The following is a 21,453-nucleotide window of genomic DNA, read 5'->3' on the forward strand; positions in this document are numbered from 1 at the left end:
AGTTAGTACTATATAATGCAAGAGTTCATACTATATAATGAAATAAAAAGAGAATGCTATAAAAAAGAACATTCAGGAAACAAAGAAGAAGTCTAGAAACAAACAGCTGAAAGGAAAATCTCAAGAAAAGGACTAAGATAAAGATGACAAACTCTCTCAGGAAGCAGAGTAAAAAGTTAGAGATCAAAAGTAACAGGGAAAAGAAAGAAAGAAAATAAATGAGAAAAGCCAACATTCAAATGATAAAATTCTAGGGAAAAATGGAGAGCAACTCATTTAGAAAATGATTATAAGAATTTTCCTCAGAAATGGAAAACATGGGTTTTTGGATTGAAGGAAACTATCAAGTTGTCCAATATAATCGATATTAACAGATCCACACAACAAAGAACATAATTATTAAATTCAGAACAGTAAAGATAAAAGGAAGATCTTAAGAACTCCCAGGAAAAACAAACCACAAAAACCTACACAAAGGATCTACTCCCAAAAAGGCATCAGACTTTATAACACTAGAAGCTGAACAGCAGAGCCACGGCTTCAACATTCTAAGGAAAAATAATTTCCAACTTAGAATTCTTTCTCATAAAAACCCTTTCTCAGGATCCACCAAACAAAGTGATAAACTAGGAAAGTGCATGACATGGCCACGGGGAACTCCACGTGAGAGACAAGCAAAGGGAATTCCCGGAATGGTTGAAAAACCAGAATTCAAGATCTCAGAGTTGTGCAGCAGGCCCAGAAACTGGCTCCACTCGACTGAGGCAGGGCAGAAGGCTCTGGGAGAGAATCCTTCAAGGAGATGAAAGCAGTAGAAAGAAAACCAGAAGTGGGAATTACCTAGTGGTCCGTGGTTAGTGGTGGTCTGGTGCTTTCCCTGCAGGGGTCCAGGTTCAATCCCTGGCCAGGGAACGAAGATCCTGCAAGCTGTGCAGCGCACCCCACCCCACCCAAAATGAGAAAGAAAACCAGATGTAGCTGAACCTACCTTATACAACTAAAAGAATGTAGAGATGAATTACTGATATATGTATCAATCACACACAGGAGAGAGAGAGACAGACACACAATATTAACGAAAAGAATACAGGGTACTTTCCAATTAAAAATAAAATTAAAAAAAAAAAAACCATACAGGGAAGGAAAAGACATTTACTCTGCCAGTAGTACCTATATAGTCTGAGATTAAAAACATCAACTGCTAATCTGAACAAAACTGCAAAATAACCGTACTGGGAGGATCAAGAAAAAATATGGGTACATGTGGCAAAGTGCAAAGAAAGAGGGTTAATAGAGTGAAAGTCAATAAATAAGGGGCTAAAACTGAGAAAATAAAACACAGTATTTTAAGCATACTATGTATAGCACAGAGACAAATACCAAAAGAAACAGCTAAGAGTTGCAGGTTATTGCCTTTGAGGAGCAGGAGAAGGGATACTGGGGGAGTCCTGCTTTTTTGTAACAAGCCTTAAGGAATTATTTGACTATATGCATATGACTGATAACAATAAAAAACTTGCTTAAGCAGTACAGAGGAAGAAAAAGGCGACATCCCTGCCCTGCGTATCCTCTCATCTTAGAGGGGAGTACAGACAGCCACCTAACAGGTTGAAGTCAGTCTCATCACTGAAGGAATCCATCAGCCAATCCTCCAGGCCAAGAGCAGAGGAAATATGTTACTGTGTTACCAAGAACTTAGGTTCCTCAAAGACAGACACTTTCTTTTATGAAGAACTGGTATATATAAATAGGTATCTACTGATTATTTATACTAAGTGGCTTACTGGTTGAAGGCAAATTTTAGTGTGAATTCTTATGATGAAAAATACTGTATTTAATTGAAGAATCAAGGTTCTCCTAAAAGCAGCAGTAGGAATCTAAGAAAGATATGAAATTCATAGTGACAACTCAGAAGGTTGGTGAAAGCACAAGGACACAAGCTTTTGGAAACAGAGAAATGTGAATTTGACAAACAAGACCCACATCCCAAATGAGCTGAGAAAAACAGTCACCTGATTTGGAGTCAAACACGCTAATATAGTCTATGGAGCCAGCCGCAACGTGAGTACCAGCAGGATGCCAGCTGAGACTCAGGATTCGACCTGGGGAGTTTTACAACCAAAGAGAAAGTGACATACACGTACATATACAGCAAACAGTAACTGAGTTCTTTCCACAGTGATCTACAGGACTAGCGTTCTATAGTCTTAGCACTCACCTACTGCATTTTCGTGAAGAACTGTTTTGCAACAGGTGAGGAACAACTTTTTCCTGGGACTCACATGACATATTTGATGCTTGCTTTTAATAATGGATAAATGGTTGATAGGATTGTAAACAAGCACAACCTTCTGAGGGTGACCAGGCAGTAACCAAACAAAATTTAAACGTGCCTATCTGTCACAGCAATTGCACTGGCAATTTCAACACAGAGAAATATTACTAGAGTGCCCAAGTGAAGAAAAGAATGTTTGTTACAGCACTGGCTTGAGTAGTAAAAAAATATATATATATATATTAATAATAGTATCTATCAGTAGGAGTTTGATCAAATAAATTATGGAACACCATAAAATGGAATGCCACTCACATGGGCACAACTCAGCTCACACAGAAAGATGTCTGTGATATAGCAAATGAAAAAAAAAAAAAAAAGCTGAAAAGCAAGTGCAAGCACTCCTGGAAATGTATCCGTCCGTTCGAAGATACAAGGTCTAGATTCATTTTAAAATGTTGCCTACAGACTGAGATGAGCCACTTATTCTTTTCTTTCACCCTTAGCCAAACGTGTGAAATTTTTAACAACACTGTGTCACCTTTGTAATTAAAAAAAAAGAACACCTGCAAGATATTAAAAACAAACATACAGGGATTTGATGAATAGAGAATAAATATTACTAATGGACATAGAGAACATCTCAGACACCACTCTCCAGAAGAGGAGTCAGCATACTGTAACCCAAAGGCCAACCTGGGGTGAGCTGTCGTTAATGAAGTTTTAGGCGAGAACAACCATGACCATTTGTTTAAGCATTATCTAGGACTGCTTTGCTGAAGCCTACAATATTAGCTGGTGTCTTTACAGAAACAGGTTGCCAATCTCTGATCTGGAAGTCAGTGTCAGTAGGTACAGCTGGAACAGGGGCAACTGGCTATAAAATTCCCACATTCAACTTGAATGTACTAGCAGGACTGAGAACCACAGCTCCTACCTACAGCAAAGTCCTAGTTTTGAGACTTTATGCACATTTATCAAAACTTCACTGAAGTGAGTGAGAACTAACAAATTGATTCACATAGAAACACTTGCTTTCCTATTTTGGATTGCCAGTTTTCTCTATTATTACTTAACCAGGTAGTCATAGCTACGTTATGTTACACAGTAAAGAGAACCTGAGCTAAGGACAGCATCTAGCATATACCCTGCATCGCAGAAAGTTGGCACACAGATAAAATATTCTCTGAACCCATAGGAAAGTATCCCATCTCCAGTGGCACAGAAACATAACTTCTTGTTAACACTACTCACTGCCCTGATGACAAATAACCCTTACTTTTCTGACGATCAAAATTTCTTTCAAACTGGATTTTGTCTGGAGTGATCTGAAATAATTTCACAGATCCATCTTCACAGCCAACCTATCATGGAAAAGGGGGTGGAAAACAAAGAAAGCATTTTAGAGAACCAAATATACACATTTAAAATATATACATTTCTTCCATCAAGCTAACACTTGCTCTGAAAGAGGAAAAATAGTTTGTGAGAGGAAAAAAGTACTGGTATCAAGAAATTTGGTTCCTGGCAGCCATCACATCCCAACCAGAAAGCAGGCCAATGAGTGGCCTAATTCCTGCACAGGACATGGAGGAGAAATAGGATTTCACGGCATGTCTGTGCTAGATACGATGGCCTGAATTAAACACCCGTTAACTGTGTCACCTTCATGGAGATATGTCAAGATACTGTAAAATAGTACCAAAAAAAAAATCAGTAACTCATTACAGAAAATTAATGGTAAGAATGCGCAGGGAGGAGGGAAATCTTAAGTCTGTGCTCAAAAAATTTTTGAGAAACATGGTTCTACAAGTCAACTTGTAAAAAGACCTATCAGAACTCTTAATATACTAACGTGTGTTGTGAATCTACAGAAGGACTTAACACGTGGTAATTCTGAAGCAAAATGTATCATAAAACACAAAGTGCAGCAAAACAAAAGACAGTGTCTGTATCTCCCAATTCCAAAGGACACAGTTTGGGAGATGCTGAACCAAACTGAAACCTCTGGTGTCATTAATGAACAAACAAGCTCCAAAGTAGAAGCAGAAAGGGTGCAAAAGGACAAGGGATTTTTACATCTCCAGTAATAACCCCAATCGTGTATCTCCTATTGGAATCCAGGTACAATTGATTGCTTGGTTGCTGGAATTCGGCTCAGACTGGAATTGCGACTGGCCACAATGTAACTTTACCTTCCTATGAGCACAGGGAAGCAAGTGTAAATGGGCGCAAGAGGAGATCTCGGTTTGGATTACCAATAGTTGCGTACTGACCAAAAGTTGAGAGCCATTGGGGCTGGCGGCCATGCTCCAGATGGGCCCTCCAAAGGCATCCACAGCATATTTGATGGTCAATGCCTGTAAATCATACTCGATAATTTCTCCATTGAGTCCAGCACTAAACAGTCGCTGTCCTTTCGCCCAGCACAGAGCTTCTGTGGCCCGAGACTCATGACCTGGGAAAAACTACAGAAACACAATAACTTCTCAACCCACCGTGAATTCACCAGCTACCAGCACTGAGTGATCACAGGTAAACGGGGAAAATTAAAATGCCCCTCTAGAAATAACTTAGTGTGGAATTTCACACTATCTGAAGATCATGATACTGATATTTTCATTTTTTTTCAGGCTCACATTTTAGTTATACGGTTGGTTTTGTTTCTTTTTCTAGGACTAGTTCTGCAAAATGTTTTCGGACAATAAAGTCTGCAAGTAATTGTATTTCATGTTATCTGATTTTTAAAAGTCATTGTAGTGATCTTGATCGATGATTTCAAAGGTGTATATGTGTCAAAAGTTATCAATATGTATACTTTGAAAACATGTTGCTTACTGTGGGCCAATTTCACCAATAAATGTTGTCTAAAAAATGAAAAGAAAAGAAATGAATGCAGCTCACTCCAGCTTTTCATTCAAGTCTCAGATTTCTAAGTGTTTTCTTCTTGCTCAAAAAGCATTCATACAATCAAGGAATTTTATTCTTATAGCTGCTTGCCACCAAAGGGAATGAAAGTGAAAGTGAAGTTGCTCAGTCCTGCCTAACTCTTCATGACCCCCTAGACTGCAGCCTACCAGGCTCCTCCGTCCATGGGATTTTCAAGGCAAGAGTACTGGAGTGGGTTGCCATTGCCTTCTCCGGGAGAGATACAATTTTTCCTAGCTGAACTTGAAAAAGCAGAGCACCTGTAAATGGTCTGCCCAAATTGCCAAAGTCGATGACACAAATAGAAGATAACTCTCCTTACTACTAGTCCCTACTCTTCACTCTCATGATCTGACAGTGACCACCCAAGCTAATCAATCTTCAATAGCCAGGAAGGGAACAAGGAAACAAGGTGGAAGACTAGACTGAATTAATTGTTCAAGAAAAAAGAAAACCGATGGGAGTGGAAAATAAGATGTACTAGGTAAAGACCCGTTGAACATATATTAACTCAGTGATGCCTTTGTATTAAGCACTTGCTAAATGCTGGGAATACAGCCATATCACTGACAAGATCCCTTTTTCATAAAATTGGAAGTTCAGCAGGGAAGAAGACATTAAACAAATATATAAACAATTATATAGTTGCAACAATAATAACAAGAAAAATCACAGGATGCAACAAGCGTGCATCACAGCATGTTTTTCATGCTATAGAATGGGACTCATTTTTGGTGACCAGTGATTTCTTAACTCTTGTTATTGCTTCAGGGGTCAGCTCAGTTAAGTCATCCCTTTTCAGGAATCCTAAACCCACCTCATCAGAGCAAGGCACCTCTCCACTAAGATTCTATGCCCATGCTTAGGTCTATCATAAAACTGACCACACTATTTCAAACCGTATACTCATCTTTCCCCCACTGGATTTTGAGCTCCTTGAAGGTAGGGCCTCTGACATTCATCTTAATGCCTAATGCTTGCAGTCATTTAGAAATAGTTACAGAGTACCTAAATTCCAAGTACTACGCTGCAAGACACTGCATTCATTTTTCCTTCTATTCATTTGTATCATGGTGTTGAGGGCATGCAAAGCACTCAGTAAATGTGAGCTGAATTATTTTGCTGCATCTGAAATCTGTAATCAGAGACTTTGAAAAATAGGCTGCTGTAACAGCCCTGTGCATATACCCAAATGATATTTTACCTAATTTAAAATCTTCTTTACTTCCAAACATTAGGTATATAAATCTACCTTCTCTCAAATAGATAATTTAGGAATTCATCTTCTTGCTATCACATCACCAAAAAGTTTGATATTAAAACATCTCATCATTTTTTTCTGAATTAACAGTGAAATGGGTAATAACACAGCAGGAAATGCCACTTTACTAAAGTTATAGGTGCAGAGACTGATAGGAAGCAATGATCTTGACAATAAGAATGCTGCGCCCAACAAATCTAGTAAACATCAGTTTCCAAATGGCAGTAAGCACCACAATTCCTAGGTAGGATCTTTCTAACCAACATTACATAGACTGAAGCTCTAAGTTTATCAGTCAGACAAGAGGTTGTATATCTGTTCTTTGTTTCTAAACAACAGAGAGAGTAGGGGAGAGTCATTTTCTTCTGATCTCTTTGAATACAAAAAAGACAGAAGATTTTGCAGAATTAAACTTAAGAAAAAAAAATTAACATCAACACCACCAAATCCGGCTCCCATATGACTTACTTTCTCCTGAAAGTAGTTTGCTGACAAATTATAAATTTCCACAGTGCCATCTGTTCGTGAAACAGCCAATCTGTTTGACTGGTTATTGTAAGCCACACAGCGGATCCCTGATGGAACATAATTAAAGAAACGCACTCGATGGACATTAAATTCACCCATTCCTAGGAGGGGAGAAAAGAATCATTGTTAAACAGCAGTATGTCACATCTCCTGTCTTTTATTACCACTCTTCTGGACTTCCCTCCTGGCTCAGATGGTAAAGAATCAGCCTGCAATGAGGGAGACCTGGGTTCCATCTCTGAGTTGGGAATATCCCCTGGAGGAGGGCATGGCAACCCACTCCAGTATTCTTGCCTGGAGAAGCCCCATGGACAGAGGCGCCTGGCGGGCTACAGTCCATAGGGTGGAAAAGAGTCGGACACGACTGACTAAGCGCAGCACAGTACCACTGTTCTATGTGGCAGACTCCAAATGTATCTCACTGAGGTTCATTTCTATTTTTCCCCATTTTTGCGGGGTGGGGAGAAGGCCAGGCAGGAACTGGGGGTGGGGAGGATATGGGATCTTAGTTCCCCTGCTCCTGTCACTAGAAGCTCCCAGTCTTAACCCCTGAACCGCCTGGGAAGTCTGACTGAGGTTCATTTTAAAATATTCAACTAAAGATGCTTTAATGGTCCACACAGAATCTATCAAATAGTCTCCAGAAGCTCAGGATTCTTCCACAAAAAAAAATTCAAAAGCAACACATAGACCATCACCCAGCCTCCTAGCAATCCTGCAAACTGCCTGAAGGAAGTGCTCCAGGAAGAGAGGTGAGAATCTAAAACTTGATCTTAGAGCAAAAGACTGAACATAACCTCATTTTTTTACAGGGAGTGCGCGCTTGAATGGAGCCACAAGGAGCTGACCAAATGTATTCGAAAAGAAAGTGAAGTCGCTCAGTCGTGTCCAACTCTCTGCGACCCCATGGACTGTATGTAGCCTACCAGGTTCCTCCACCCATGGGATTTTCCAGGCAAGAATACTAGAGTGGGTTGCCACTTTCTTCTCCAGGAATTGTATTCGAGGCAGAACTAAAGTCTCCTTCGTATTTGGTGCGTGAGGTTTCTGGAGTTGGGGGTGGTGAAGAAGAGGATCAATACCTCGATCATTCTAAGAAAGCAAGAAATGTTGACAGTCTAAAGGAGTCTCTCAGAGTCCGCAGAACTCCTAAACCAAAACGATCTCTAACAAGGCAGGATTCCGGGTACTAATCCATAGCTCTAGAATTCCAGTCTTTGGGGGTGGGAGGAGGTCAAGGAACCTGCATTTTGGCAAACATCTCCATCTCCACTGCATGCTAAGTCTGCAAATCACAGACTCAACTACGGTGGTGAAGGTGGAGCTGATGGGCAGGAAGAACCAAGAGCTTCTTAGCGGGAAGAAGCAACAGGACTGATCTAGCATCTGTCAATTACTTTCTCTATCCCCAGCTCCGCCGCCGCCAACAGACGCACTCGGGTCAGGTTCGCCCCTTTACTCATCTCCCTTCAAGGTGAAGAATCTGCCAGGAGAGAAGGCGCGTTCGGCCCAGCTAGGCTATGCGTGCTTCCGAGGCGCGCGAGGGCTCCGCCGCCCCTTCCCTCTCCGGGGATGTCTGGAGTAGCCCCCACCCGGCCTCGGCAGAGGGGAACCGGCGAGTTTCCCGGGGGGCCGACCTAGAGCAAGCCGCACTCGCTAGATACAACCCCATTCCATCCCCGCTACCTACGCCCCTTCCCCAACTCACCGGTGGAAGGGCTCGCCACTTAGGGAGCTCGCCTCTCTCCCCCCGGGCCCCACGTGCGCGCGCCCGCGTGTTCTGCCCCGGAAGTGCTCGCGGCGCAAGGCCGGAAGTGCGCAGGCAGTGCTCGCGGCGGCGGCGACGGCGGCGGGAGGTTCGGTTGTCGCCCGTTGGCCGCGCGGCGCCGCGATCGGCGGCCGCCATTGCAGGTCAGGCCGCGGGCAGGGAGCGCGGGAGGCCGCGGGGAGCGAGGGCTGAGCCGGGGATGGGGGGGCGAGGGTGCGAGGGAGCGGGAAGCTAGGAAGCTGGGGCCGGGCGGGGCGCGCGGCTCGAGGGGAAGAATGGCGAGCTGAGGGGCGGGGAGCAGCGGGCGGGGGAGGGGAGGCCGGGAAGGGGGAGGGGAGCGGGGAGGGCCGCGCAGAGGTGGGGGCGACCCAGAGGCGCCCTCGGGGTAGGAGAGCCGGGAATTGCGGAGAAGGGAGCGGTGCGGAGTCGGAAGGCGGAGGGAAGGGAGCGAGCTGGGCGGAGCGGGAGAAGGGCGGAAAGAGTGGCCGAGCGCGGGCGGAGGACGGAGAAGGGGGCAGCGCGGGCCGGAATCTCGAGGTATGTGCGGGAAGGGGCTTTTCCCTGGGTGGGGAGGGAACCCAGCACGGGATGCTTGCGAGAGTGGGGGAGACCTGGAACCCAGGAAGTAGCGGGAACATCAGAAAGGGTCTAAGCGGGGGGTAGGACCGTGAGTTCTTTGGAGGGGACATTTTTAAATCTTGGGGGGAAGAGGCTATTGGGAGCGGTAGTTGGGAGGGTGACTGGAAGGAAGAGACTGGAGAGTGATCCAGCTGCTTTTGTGAGTGGAGTGAGAGGCCGGAGAAGAGTGGGGTGGAGTCGGGTCCTGGAGGAGCGAAGTACTTAAGAATTGGGGGACATAGGTAACGATTTGGAAGATGAGGGTGGTAGAGGAATAACGTTTAGAGCGATCTTTAGGAGGGTGAACGGTTTGGAAAGACCATTCTGGGGTTGGAGGGTGGAGTTTAAAATATAGTTTCCTTGGGAGGTAGGAGAAAGTCTTGGTAAGAGGTCCTAGAGAAAGTCGGGGGGGGGGGGGTCATGGGGTGGGGGTGGGGAAGAGAGGGGAAGCGGACGGAGAAGTCCCAGAAAGTGGGAGGGGCTAGACATAGGAAGTGCTTGTAGCTCAATTTCCAGGGAGAGGAGGAGGGGGTCAGGGGAGATGGTGAAGATGGGGCTCGTGGGAGGGAAATCCAGTATAGAGGGAGACCTCAAACAGAGCTAGACAGGAAGGGACTTTGGGCAAGGGAGGGGCTCAGGGCAGTAAAAGGAGGAAGGGTAGATGGGGCCGCAGAGTAGCAGAAGATGGAGAAAACTGGAGTAAGAACGACTGAAGCCATCTTTTCTACCTATTGTCTGCGAATACCAGTAATTGATTCCCTCCATCATGGGAATCTTAAAACGTGATGGGAAAGTCCCACATGTATGCATAGTGTCCACACACGTTTTTGAACACACTGGTCACTAATGAAAAGTTCGGAAGCATTCAGTTCCACCTACCCTCCATGGCCCCTTGTCGGAGGAGAGCAGGCTTTTCATTTAGAAACTGGATTTTATCACTTAATAAGTCTGTCAAGAGACAAGGTCTTCCCTTGAAACTTAGATTATCCCTATCAGTCACAAAACCACAGTAACACTGCTAATAAAAGTAATCTGTATCCAGTTGTATGTAAAAGTTCATGAATTGTTCCTTTGCTGGAAAGGCACACAGAGAAATAGCTACCATGCTTAGAGAAGAAAACCTTCCAGAACTTAATCCCTGAAGCAGCTTGGTAAACCCTGCCTGCCATGTTTGAATTGTTCTCCCATCAATAAAGTAAACGACTTTATTCTTCCAACATGCTGCTTTTATAGGATGTTTTAGTCCACTATAAAGATTAAAATAATAATTAAACAGTAGTGTAAAGTCATTCTATTGGGCATATACTAAGAAAATGCCATGTTCCTCCAGGTAATCAATAGCTTGACCCTAAGTTTTACCATATGTTAGGCACATGCTAAGGACTTTACATTCATAACTTCATTTAATAAAACAACCTTTTTGAGATAGGTTCTTTTTATGTTAAGTTTATTGGTGGAGAAACTGTGACATAAGATTACATTACCTCCATCATACATAGGCTAGAAAGATGGTAGACTCAGAAGGCAGTTCTGACAATGAATTCTCACTAAATCCCTGAACACAGAAAAGTCCTTGGGACTGAATAAGGACTCAATAAATGCTAATTGTTGGCCCAGCAATTTGCAAATATAAATTTGTAAGGACCTAATGAAAATTTTAAAAAGACTTTAGCTCTAATAAAATTTAATTCTGTGTAGTTGGGTTAAACCATTGAGTCAGAGCCCATTGTTTCCATAAAAGCTGCATGTTCTGTTTAATACCGTACATACCACACTTTCTGCTATATCTTATTTTGGGAGCTGTTACCATTATTAACGATCCTTGCTCATTGCTATTCTCTGTTAAGCACTTAGTAATATTAACAATTCAGAAACCGATGGATAAAAAATTTTGTAGATTAGATGAGTCAGTGAGAAAGAATGCTCTGTTCTTCTGACTGACTTTGTCTAACATTAAGGAAACCGGTTTGGGCAATAATTTTGAATCCTGGAGCTGACCTTGAGTACATCTCTAGGGATTTTAGAAACTTAAGCCTCATCAATTGAATATGATGAAAAGCAGGCTTGCTTGATTTCAGCTGCCTACGCCACAGATGTCATAGTGGCAGTGTGTAAGATTTTCCTCATAGGTGGTTTATTTGCCATCCGGTGGTAGATGCTGTGAGAAAGGCAGTGTTTATAAAGCAAGTTCCTCTATAGACGTCAGGCATGGTGGGTGGCGGGGGTGCTATGTGAGAGGACCGCAGGAAAGGATGGGTTGTGGGGGAGTTACAGTCAGGTCATATTCCGCAGCAGCCACTCTCAGGTGTTAGACCAGTTACTTAACCTTTAGCTTCTCTGCGCTTGTTTCCTCACTGTAAAAAGGCAGTGACAGACAGTGCCTTGTTTGCAGGATGAAAAAAAATCCAGGGAAATGTTCAGAGAGGTTTAGCTATATAAGAAATGAAGCTTTCTGTATTAAAAATGTAATGCCTTGCCTGAACTTTTCTTCCTAATTAAGAAACTGGTGGCACTTTGATTTTTCAGGTTTTTAATAACTTTAATAGTAACTGACTTCAAAATGACAGTTAAGATATATCCCAGATTTGGTCTGATTTCAGACAAACCTTTTGAGTTTTAATTAGGGCTCCCATTGTGAGTATGCATTTGTTTTGAGAAGAAGGGATTCCTTTGCTACTCTGTAGTTTGTTCAGGCCTCTTGAAGTCATCGGGACTACTGTCTTAAGAAACAACAGTGTTTCAGCTTTACTTGTAACCTCCAAAATAACTCCAGGTCTTAAGATTGGGAATGATCTGAGGTAACCTCAGATATTTCTAAAAAAATTTTAGATACTATTTCCAGAAATCTTTAAGCCTCCCCCAAAAGACATTTTGTTTTTGTCTTTCCATAAAGGAAAAAGATAGGAGTTAAAATGTACACAATGCTTTTTAAAAAGTTTCTTTTACATAGCTAAAGTCATTTGACTAATGAGTACAGAACATATGTATTTATTTAGCCATGTAACAGCCTCAAAAACTTAGAAAAAAATTTCCCCTTTTATAAGAGAGGATAGGGAGTCAAAATAATTCATTGCAGGGAAAAGGTGTTTGGTTTTTTCCATACCTTCCATCTCCAAGTTCATACTGTAGTCGTGGCCTTGGAGACTCCACTCTGAAATACATTGAATTTAAACATCTTTTTGAAAAGTGAGATCATAAAATTCTTCTGGCTCTACAGGAACTTGGAATTACTATTCTTAACCAAAGACAGTTGATCCTGTCTAAATCTGGGATTAAACTCAAGGCTGTTGAGAGAGGTGCTGGGCAATCTTTTCCATTGACTTTTAGTTTCGTGATTTGATATGGTACATTGGTCAAACTGTGCCTTCAGATATTGCTCTTGATAACAGCTGCAGTTTCTACACAAGCAGTACCTTAGAACAGACATTTAAAAGTTGCTTTGGTTATTTGTAAAAGTTGGAATGAATTGAAACTGAAGACTTAGAAATTTCTTTGTTTTACAGAAATTTTTCATTATAATGTTACTTGTTACCAACAGGATTTGACTTGTATTTTACTTCTTCACCTCTTTGTTTTCCTACTAACTTGCTCTGCCTGCTCTCAAGGGGATGGGGACAGATTGGACTGCATGTTCTCATGTTTTTTTTAGTTATCTCCACACTGGGTGAAATGCACCTCCATTACGTGTGTTATTAGTGAAGTGCCCAGGTAAACATACCTAGTTTTAAGAACAGCTGTTTAGAGCATGGAGCAAGAAAAAGAATAATCTGATTCAGCCAATAGGATATTTTATGGTGCTGAAGGAGAATTTTAAAATTCAAAGGGATGAGTTCCCCTGCATTATTTATTAATACCAACTTGGTAAATACACCCCCATGTACGTAAATACAGCCATATCAGTCCACGGGTTCCTATGAGCTAGACTCCTGCGAGCTGGGTGTGAACTTCATTTGTCGTCACATCTCCAGCCTCATTAGGTCTAGGTCTAAAGTGTTTAGGTCACAGGATTTTTGTTTTTAGGAGAATTGCTAGCTGCCTGCCTGTATCAATAGGTGTACTCAGGCAGGGCCGCCTACGTAAGTGGATAGAGAGCTGTGTAGGCTTGTTGAAGCAATAGCAACAAGTATGGAGGTGCAGCTACTCTGACCCAGCTACCAGGCATCTGTTTTCCTTTATCGACTTCGACCACTTTTTTTCTGGTTTTTGTTTTTATTTATTTAGCTTTTTTGGCCACACTTCGCAGCTTGTGGGCTCTTAGTTCTCTGACCCAGGCCCATGGCAATGAAAGCCCTAAGTAGGCCACTATTTTGAATTCTTGTTCTGGCAGGAGACTGTCCAGGAAATAGGGAATGCACCAAAAATATTTCTATTAATATTAATACATCCCCTTTTTCTAAACAGTCCATACATTCCTACCTTAGAGTCAGAAGTCTTAAAGATTAATCTCCTTCCCTGCCGTGATTTTCCTAAAATGTGTATCTCTGTGAACACTTTATTGCTTCTCTGAAACTCCCTGTATTTTATTATCACTTGCACTTATCAGGGAAAATACACTGTATCATCAGTCACCAGAAGTTTATTTAAATCAAACAAATATTGTAAAGCAGTTATCAGTCAAAAAATAAATACAATTTTAAAAACTCACAAGAACTCTTTCTTGATCAACATGTATTTATTAACCCTTAGAAACATCACAACTTCAGTTTCAGTTATTGAGCCTTTTTGATTTATGGCTAAAATGTACCTACCATGCTCTTAAGTTTTATAGTTATAATGTAGAAATGCTGATTTACTTATCCTTTGAAAAATTAGCTATATGTTAGTCTTTTAAAGCAGTTCCACATCTTATAATATTTGGTCTTTGTAATAGTTAAATGAAGCCGACAGTCTAGGTTTTAGCCCCACAGTGACTTGTATGTGCTGAGTGTCCACACGTCAGGCTGGAACCTGAACTTAGGGCTTCTAATTTTAAATTGTTAGTCTTTCTCCTTCAGGAGACCTTGGGAGAATATTGAAAGTGCTTTGGTTGGTCTGCTGACGGTGGAGGTAGGGCCTTCTTACCTGTCAGACCTCTGTTCGCCTGAGCCAGTGTATTACCTGTGGTCAGGGGTACCACACTTGGCGGTGCTGCAGCAGGCCTGGCGTATTGAAGCATGCCTCTGGATGTAGCTCTTGCTAAGTGCATGTAAGCAGCGCCTGCCTGATGCTTTCGTGCCTTTTTGTCCTCGCTTGGTTTTCTCCCTGTTTGAGAGGTATTGATTACAAGTGTGAAGTCGGATGGCCTACGATTTTACACTGGCTCTGCTACCTGCTAGCTGTGTTTGTGCCACATATAAGCAAGAGTATATCCCTCAGTAACTTTTATCTGCAAAATACGGGGAGGTCCCTGTCTCACAGTAGTTGAATGAGATACCACCCATAATATATATGCACAGGATCTGATTCATAGTAAAAATTAAATAAATACTGCTGCTGCTAAGTCGCTTTAGTCGTGTCCAACTCTGTGTGACCCCATGGATGGCAGCCCACCAGGCTCCCCTGTCCCTGGGATTCTCCAGGCCAGAACACTGGAGTGGGTTGCCATTTCCTTCTCCAATGCATGAAAGTGAAAAGTGAAAGTGAAGTCGCTCAGTCGTGTCTGACTCTTAGCGACCCCATGGACTGCAGCCTACCAGGCTCCTCCATCCATGGGATTTTCCAGGCAAGAGGACTGGATTGGGGGTGCCACTGCCTTCTCTGGAATAAATAATAGCTGCTGTTTATACTTGAAGTCCAGTAATTGACCGGCCGCATGGTTCCAAAGTGTGTTTGGTGCTCAAGAGAAAGAGCTTCTGCTGTCTTACAGGGCTGCTGGCAGTATATTGATACTTTTCCCTGGAGATCCAAAACAAAGATTGACATGTCAGTAAGGAAAGCTGTTTAAGCAGGTGTTTGCTAATGGTGAGCACAATAATCATACCTATTAACTTGTTCTACAGTTGGTAAACACTGATCTGTAACCTTGCACTAGGCTTCATCTATTCATTGGAAAGATTTGTACAGAAGTCATAGTTTAGATCCCCCATCCCTTTAGTCCCCCCGTTAATCTACCTTTCTTAGGAAGACAAGTATAAGAAGCCAGTTACAGGCAAAAATGTCCCATTTTAACTCATTCTGCAAACTTGCCACCAGGTGGGGCCATTGTATAAAATGAAGGATTAAGCATCAGGGTTGTTTTAGTGTCTAAATGAAAGATGGGCAATGTGTTTGATGAGAATCACGTTAGAAATAAGCTTTACCATTCACTAAAGTCTGAAGGACCTTTTCCGTTCTCTCAGCTTTTCAAGATCCTTTGAATCTTGAAATATAACCAAAGTGGCAAACATCTACTTACACCATCACCAAAGAAAAAAGTTAAATCTAAAATAATTCCTTAGTTTTTTAGACATACACAGAATGGAAAATATAACGCCCCTGAGAAAGGCAAGTTAGCATACTGACGAGAGGGTGGGCTCTGCAGTATATGTCTTGGGTTCAAATCTTGGCTAGTTGACTAGTAGCTATGTGACCTTGAACACACCGTGGTACCTATTAACTTTCCACACTGTAGTTGACCCTTGGTGATCTGAAGGAATTCTCTATGTATAATACCAGTTTAAAAAATGTACATGCTATGGAGTTGTTACGGGAATGAAATTAAATGTGTCTAAAGCATTTAGAAAGTGCCTGGCACACAGTATTCGTTATGATTATCCTAAAAAATATATTTTTTCTCTACAGCTTCTTCTCCGTTGCTTTTTGAAGACGTAAAGCTCATGGTGCAGATTGTTATTTCCAGGTGAGTAAATTTTGAGGGTTTTAATTTAGCTTGAATGATCAAGTCTATATAGGTTTGAAATTTCCCTGAAAGAATTGGGGTCCTCAGATGCATCCAGCACAAATCCCAGCCTTTCAGTTTTGAGTTCAGTGCGTGGCACTGCCCAATTTCCCAAGAATTTTTGCTCAACAAGGAGTTCCCTTGGGCCTTGAATGGTGGTGTAGGACACTATGATTCATCCTTCACCCCTCCAAAATAGTGTAACCGCCAGCCCTTTGCTTGCAGTGCTGGGGCTGGAGGCCTGGCAGAATGGGTGCTGATGGAACTACAGGGGGAGATCGAGGCTCGCCACAGCACTGGATTAGCTGGAAACCTCCTGGGAGACCTACATTACACCACTGAGGTGAGGGGACTTTTCTTTCCCTGCCTAATGCCTCAGGAAAGCAAGCTACACCAAGGTGGTGCTCCCAGGACCCACAGTGAGGACTGCCCTCAGGTTTGTTATTCAGGGTCTAGCCAAGCCCCACTTGTTCTCCCCCCCACCCCCGACCTCTGCAGTAGCAGGGTAATTTAGCTTTGGGGAATCTGGAAAGGTCACAGTTCTGAAAGTAGCAATTCTCTTACCTGGGGCCGGAAAGAGGAAAAAGGATATGAGGGTGGGTTGTCCGTTGTGGCTTCCCAGCAGTGGTAGAGGGAGTGGAGGTGCCAGCATCGTCTCCTGAGAGCATCTCTGGAAGGCACTTGGATATCATGACTTTGCCCTGAACCTTAGGCATCTCATTCTTGTTCTGCCAAAGGGAATCCCTGTGCTGATCGTGGGGCATCATATCCTGTATGGGAAAATCATCCACCTGGAGAAACCTTTTGCCGTCCTTGTGAAACACACTCCCGGGGAGCAGGATTGTGATGAACTCGGCTGCGAGAGTGGCACCCGGTACCTGGTGACAGCACTCATCAAAAACAAGATCCTTTTCAAAACTCGCCCCAAGCCCATCATCACCAACGTCCCCAAGAAAGTATGAAAGAACCTCGGATTTTCCCTCGAGAGCGGCCAACTCCTTGGACTCGTGCCCCCCTGCCACCTCGAGGACGGCTGGACGGTTCCCTGGGACCCCAGGGGGGTCCTGTTCTAAACACAGGCCACCCACTGGGTTTGAACTCAGATCCCTTCCTTATGGCAAGCAGTTCTCTTGGTGGAAATTTGGCCCCATTTCCAAGGAACCCCTCTCCTTTTCCCACTTCATCAGGCTCACTGGCTTCAAGTCCAGCACCTTTCCCTGCTGGTGCTCGTGACCCGGGCCTGGCTTCTTTTCCAAGAGGGATGAACCCCACTAGCACAGGTGCAGTTTCTTTCCCAAGGCCGGCTGGTCTCTTGGGCCCAAACCCAGGGTCAGCTCTGAATCCTAGGGCAGGGGCTCTTCCAGGCCCAGGGCCTCTGTCTAACCCAAGGCTAGGGGGTCTCCCAGGGCCAGGTCCGGTGTCCAACCCAAGGCCAAGTGGTCTTCTGGGAACAGGTCCTGACCCCAGAAGTGGTGGCCCCATGGGCCCTGGATCTGGACCCAGCCTGAGAGCAGGTGTCCTGTTGACTCCTGGAAATGGTCCCCCCAATCCTAGACCTGTTGGCCTGGGCCCTGGACCGAGTCCCAGTCTGAGGTCAGGCTTTGTAGGTACAAACCCTGCCCCGAGGTCAAGTATGTTTCCAGGTCCTGGCCTTGGGCCCAACCCAAGATCAAGTGGCCTGGGCCCAGGCCTTGGGCCTAATCCAAGGGCAGGTGGCCTGGGCCCAGGCCCTAATCTGGATGCCAGAGCAGGTGGCCTCTTGGGCACAGGATCTGGTCTTAACTTAAGAATGGCTGGGCCTCAAGGCCTAGATCTTGCTCCCATTCTGAGAGCAGCAGGTCTTTTAGGAGCAAATTCAGCTTCTTTCTCACAGGCTTCTGGAAACATGGGCACAAGCCCATCTTCCATGGCCAGATTTCCTGGCCCCATAGGCCCAAATTCAGGGCCTGGCTCTCGGGGAATTGGCCTTCCAGGGCCAAATCCATCTCCCCTGTCAAGGGCTCCTGGCCCTGTTGGCCCTAATTCAGCTCATTTTGCAAGGCCTGCTGGTCCTATGGGAGTAAATGCTAATCCCTTTCCAAGGGGGACAGGTGCAGGGGGGTTGAACCCAGCTGCCTTCTCTCAGTCTTCTAACACCTTGGCTTCAAACCCAGTTAACTTCCAGAGGTCTGCTGGCCTCCAGGGTTCAAGTCCAGCAGTTTTCCCAAGAGCCTCTGGGCCACTAGGCCCCAACCCAGCTAACTTCCCAAGGGCCACTGGCTTACAGGGTCCAAGTCCAGCTACCTTCCCCAGGTCTATTGGCCCGTTAGGCCCTGGTCAGGTTACCTTCCCCAGGCCAGCTCCAGGGCCCCTAGGCTCTTCACCAGCAGGCCCTGTGGGTATCAACCCAGCTCCTTTTGCAAGGCCAACTGGGGCCCTGGGTGTAAACCCAGCTTCCTTTCCAAGAATGAATGGCCCTGTGAGCAAGACTTTGGTTCCATTTCCTAGAGTAGGGAGCCTCCCTGGCACAAACCCAGCTGCTTTCCCCAGACCAGGGGGGCCGATGGCTGCAATGTACCCAAATGGAATGTTACCCCCTTAAACACCATTTTCTCTCCAGGACCACCTTGGTTTCCAGGCACTGTGGTTCTGGACAGGTGAAGTAGTAGATACGGAACTACAATCTGAAGTACATACCTGGGGCTCAGGTTCAAATGAGCCTTTTTCCCCACTCGGCGTCTTTCTTGACTGAAGGAACTTTGTAACTGTGGGATGTGGACTTTGGCAGGTGGGAATGATCCCACCTTGAGAGAAGGAATCTCCAGCCTTCAGGAGCCTGCTGTGCTTTTGTCCCACAGCTTTCTGCCCCTTGTTTCTTAACTAGTTCTTGAATTGTTCTTGTGGACCTTTCCTCAGGGATACATTGGCCTGCAGGTCCCAATTCATACATAGTCCCCTGCTCACCACTGGAGAATGAGCTCACTGCTCTCTAGAAATGTTGTGTTGGTGAAAGGACCATGCTTCTGCAACACTGACCTGGTCATCCTCCACTGCCATACCTTCTTCCCCCGCGGACTTGAACACAGAACAGGGAAGTGCAGCCACTTCAGAGAGCCACCAAATACAGCATCCGCTTGACTGACTGGGTCTGCAGCTTCCTTCTCCTGGGACTTAGAGGAAGCCAGAACCAAGGCTCCACTGCTCATCCAACTCCCTCTCCACTGGTACTCCCAATCAAAGAACCTCAAGATTAAACTGATGTGGATGGGATTATGGGAATTGGGGTGGGGGTGGGGGATAAAGGGGAGAAATCACTGTGCTTTGTCCAGCCTGATGTGAAAGGATGGTTGGTGTTTTTCCCGCATTGTATCTTTTCTTACTGTTTCTTTAATAAATGAGACGAGAGGGCTGTTGATTTCACTCCCTTTTTATTACCTGTTCCACAGGGAAGGAAGTTTACCCACTGCTTTTCATTGTTTCAGCTTGGCCACAATCCTCCATGACCTCTCAGATAATATACTTTCATTTAAGGAGGAAGCAAGCTTTGGTTTTTAGCCTTAACTGGGTAGCTAGGGCTAACTCATTGGCTTAGTAATTTCTCCAAAGACCCTATGCATCCTCTACAGTAAAAACTAAGCCACCACAGGTGTGTAGTTACTAAGCAGGCCTACTGGAATTCCCCAGGTCCAGAGGCAGCTTTGATAACTTACCTGCTTCTGAGTTCATTGGAATTACCTTGACAAAACTAGTTCTGCCTCAAATACCCATCTTGGAACTGAATTAAAGAGCTTTCATTAGTTCAAAGAGGGAAGGAGGAGTTCAGAGATACCAGCCTTAAGTGAGATACTTTATTTTGACAAATAAGTGCAGTATAAAAAATTTCACCAGAAAGTAAAAAAAAAAAAAGTAAAAATAAATATGTTTACAAATTGTAGAAATAATACAAAAGAGGGTTAAAATTCTCATTGAGGAAAAACCAAAATGTGTCCAATTGTATAAAGGCTCTTCCCTTGCAAGAAACGGGAATAAAGCTGAAGACCCAGTTTGGTTTCGCTGCTGAAAAATGTACAAAATAACTTAGAAAAACCAGTCGAGGTCAAACGTTGTGAGCCCACTTACTTGTACCTGCCTGCTCGACCTGGGAAAAGTTGATAATCTCAAAGTGCAAGGCAGAGCTGAGAGGAGGACTGCCTAGAGTTCTCCATCCGGGAGTCCATCCCACGTTAACCTTCAAGTAAAAGCTGAAGAAAAACAAGCCCTTAGTGAAGTCTGAGCTCTGCAGTTGGCTGACCGGATTTCCTCCACTGTAGTGCTCAAAATAGTTTACTTCTTGGCCAGCAAAAACACGGAAGAGCCCGGAACAACTGCCTTTAGCAAATGCCTGCTGCCTCTTCCTAGCCTTCTGGATTAGGCCTGATGTCAACCAACAGTCTTCTAGAAACTGGAGGCCTATGCGACGCAGCAGTGTTGGCGCACCTGGAAAACCCACGAGTTGGCGGGCAACGAAGGGAAGCACCAGGGTTTGCCAGTCTGGCTCAGAGTGCACCTAGTTCTTTTGTGGGCAGCACCTGGGCACACTAGAGGCTTGCCCCTCAACTACTCTCCACCTTGGTGCTGGTTCTGACAGGTCAGCAGGCCCTCTGGAGTGGACGTTTGGAGAGAGAGCACACTGGAGCAAGCAACCCTTAAGTCCAAGGCTTAGTCAGTATCCCAGGTTTTAAACCCAAGAGCTCAGAGCAGGCTTGTGCATTGCAAATCTGTAGAAAACGGCCTTCCCTCACACCCTCTCCAAAAAAGCAGAGGAAAATCAAACATCCTCAAGAGGCATGAGAGAAGACAAGAACCTTAGAATTTAGATACCAGTTCCATCCCCTTGCTTGGTTTCTGGACAGGAGCAAGCAAGTACAGTAGTGACTATCCACAACTTGGCTGTAAGAATTCCCTGGAGAAGCCACTGAGGAGAATGGACAGTCTCAACGATGACCAGCTTGGACTGAGGGCTCACATAGGGAATGCTGAAAAGCTTTCCAGTAGAGGTGATTGTCAAGAACTGTAGCCTGAATGTCATGTGTGCTGTCCAGCTGCCAAGGAACCTGTCCAGGCAGTTCCAGGCTGCAGCCAGTTTGGTCAGAGACTCCTAATAGCTTTCCCCCCATATGCTGATGGCAGGCTGGCCTACTGCAGAGGGGCCGATGAGAGCCCTAGGCTCTGTCTCACTCACCACTTGAAAAACAACTCGG

The 21,453-nt window shown here is 44.4% G+C and overlaps 3 protein-coding genes across 4 annotated transcripts in view; 2 read left to right on the plus strand and 1 right to left on the minus strand.

The window, feature by feature from the left end:
• Positions 1-8,773, minus strand: part of LOC128071119 (U3 small nucleolar RNA-associated protein 4 homolog) — a 29,913-nt gene extending 21,140 nt beyond the window's left edge. The window contains exons 1-5 of the mRNA XM_052664087.1: positions 8,701-8,773; positions 6,933-7,093; positions 4,552-4,743; positions 3,555-3,639; positions 2,013-2,102 (exon numbers count right to left, since the gene is read on the minus strand). Of these exons, the coding sequence (XP_052520047.1) occupies positions 2,013-2,102; positions 3,555-3,639; positions 4,552-4,743; positions 6,933-7,091 (526 nt within the window). The 5' untranslated portion in view covers positions 7,092-7,093; positions 8,701-8,773. The remainder of the gene's footprint in view (positions 1-2,012; positions 2,103-3,554; positions 3,640-4,551; positions 4,744-6,932; positions 7,094-8,700) is intronic.
• A 41-nt stretch (positions 8,774-8,814) lies between these two features.
• Positions 8,815-17,196, plus strand: LOC128071114 (chromosome transmission fidelity protein 8 homolog). 2 transcript variants are annotated; one of them, XM_052664078.1, is made up of 4 exons: positions 8,815-8,903; positions 16,138-16,195; positions 16,460-16,577; positions 16,972-17,196. In XM_052664078.1, the coding sequence occupies exons 2-4, from the start codon at positions 16,173-16,175 to the stop codon at positions 17,194-17,196; spliced, it is 366 nt and encodes a 121-aa protein (XP_052520038.1). In that variant the 5' UTR covers positions 8,815-8,903; positions 16,138-16,172. The 2 variants fall into 2 exon arrangements, with proteins under 2 accessions (XP_052520038.1, XP_052520039.1); XM_052664079.1 differs by lacking the exon at positions 8,815-8,903 and adding an exon at positions 9,252-9,297.
• Positions 17,193-19,481, plus strand: LOC128071112 (decreased expression in renal and prostate cancer protein). The gene has a single exon (XM_052664076.1). It carries the CDS (start codon positions 17,193-17,195, stop codon positions 18,813-18,815), a length of 1,623 nt encoding a protein of 540 aa, XP_052520036.1. The 3' UTR covers positions 18,816-19,481.
• Positions 19,482-21,453: the final 1,972 nt, after the last annotated feature.

This window comes from Budorcas taxicolor, unplaced genomic scaffold, assembly GCF_023091745.1.
Source record: "Budorcas taxicolor isolate Tak-1 unplaced genomic scaffold, Takin1.1 scaffold153, whole genome shotgun sequence".
NCBI classification, from domain to species: Eukaryota; Metazoa; Chordata; class Mammalia; order Artiodactyla; family Bovidae; genus Budorcas; species Budorcas taxicolor.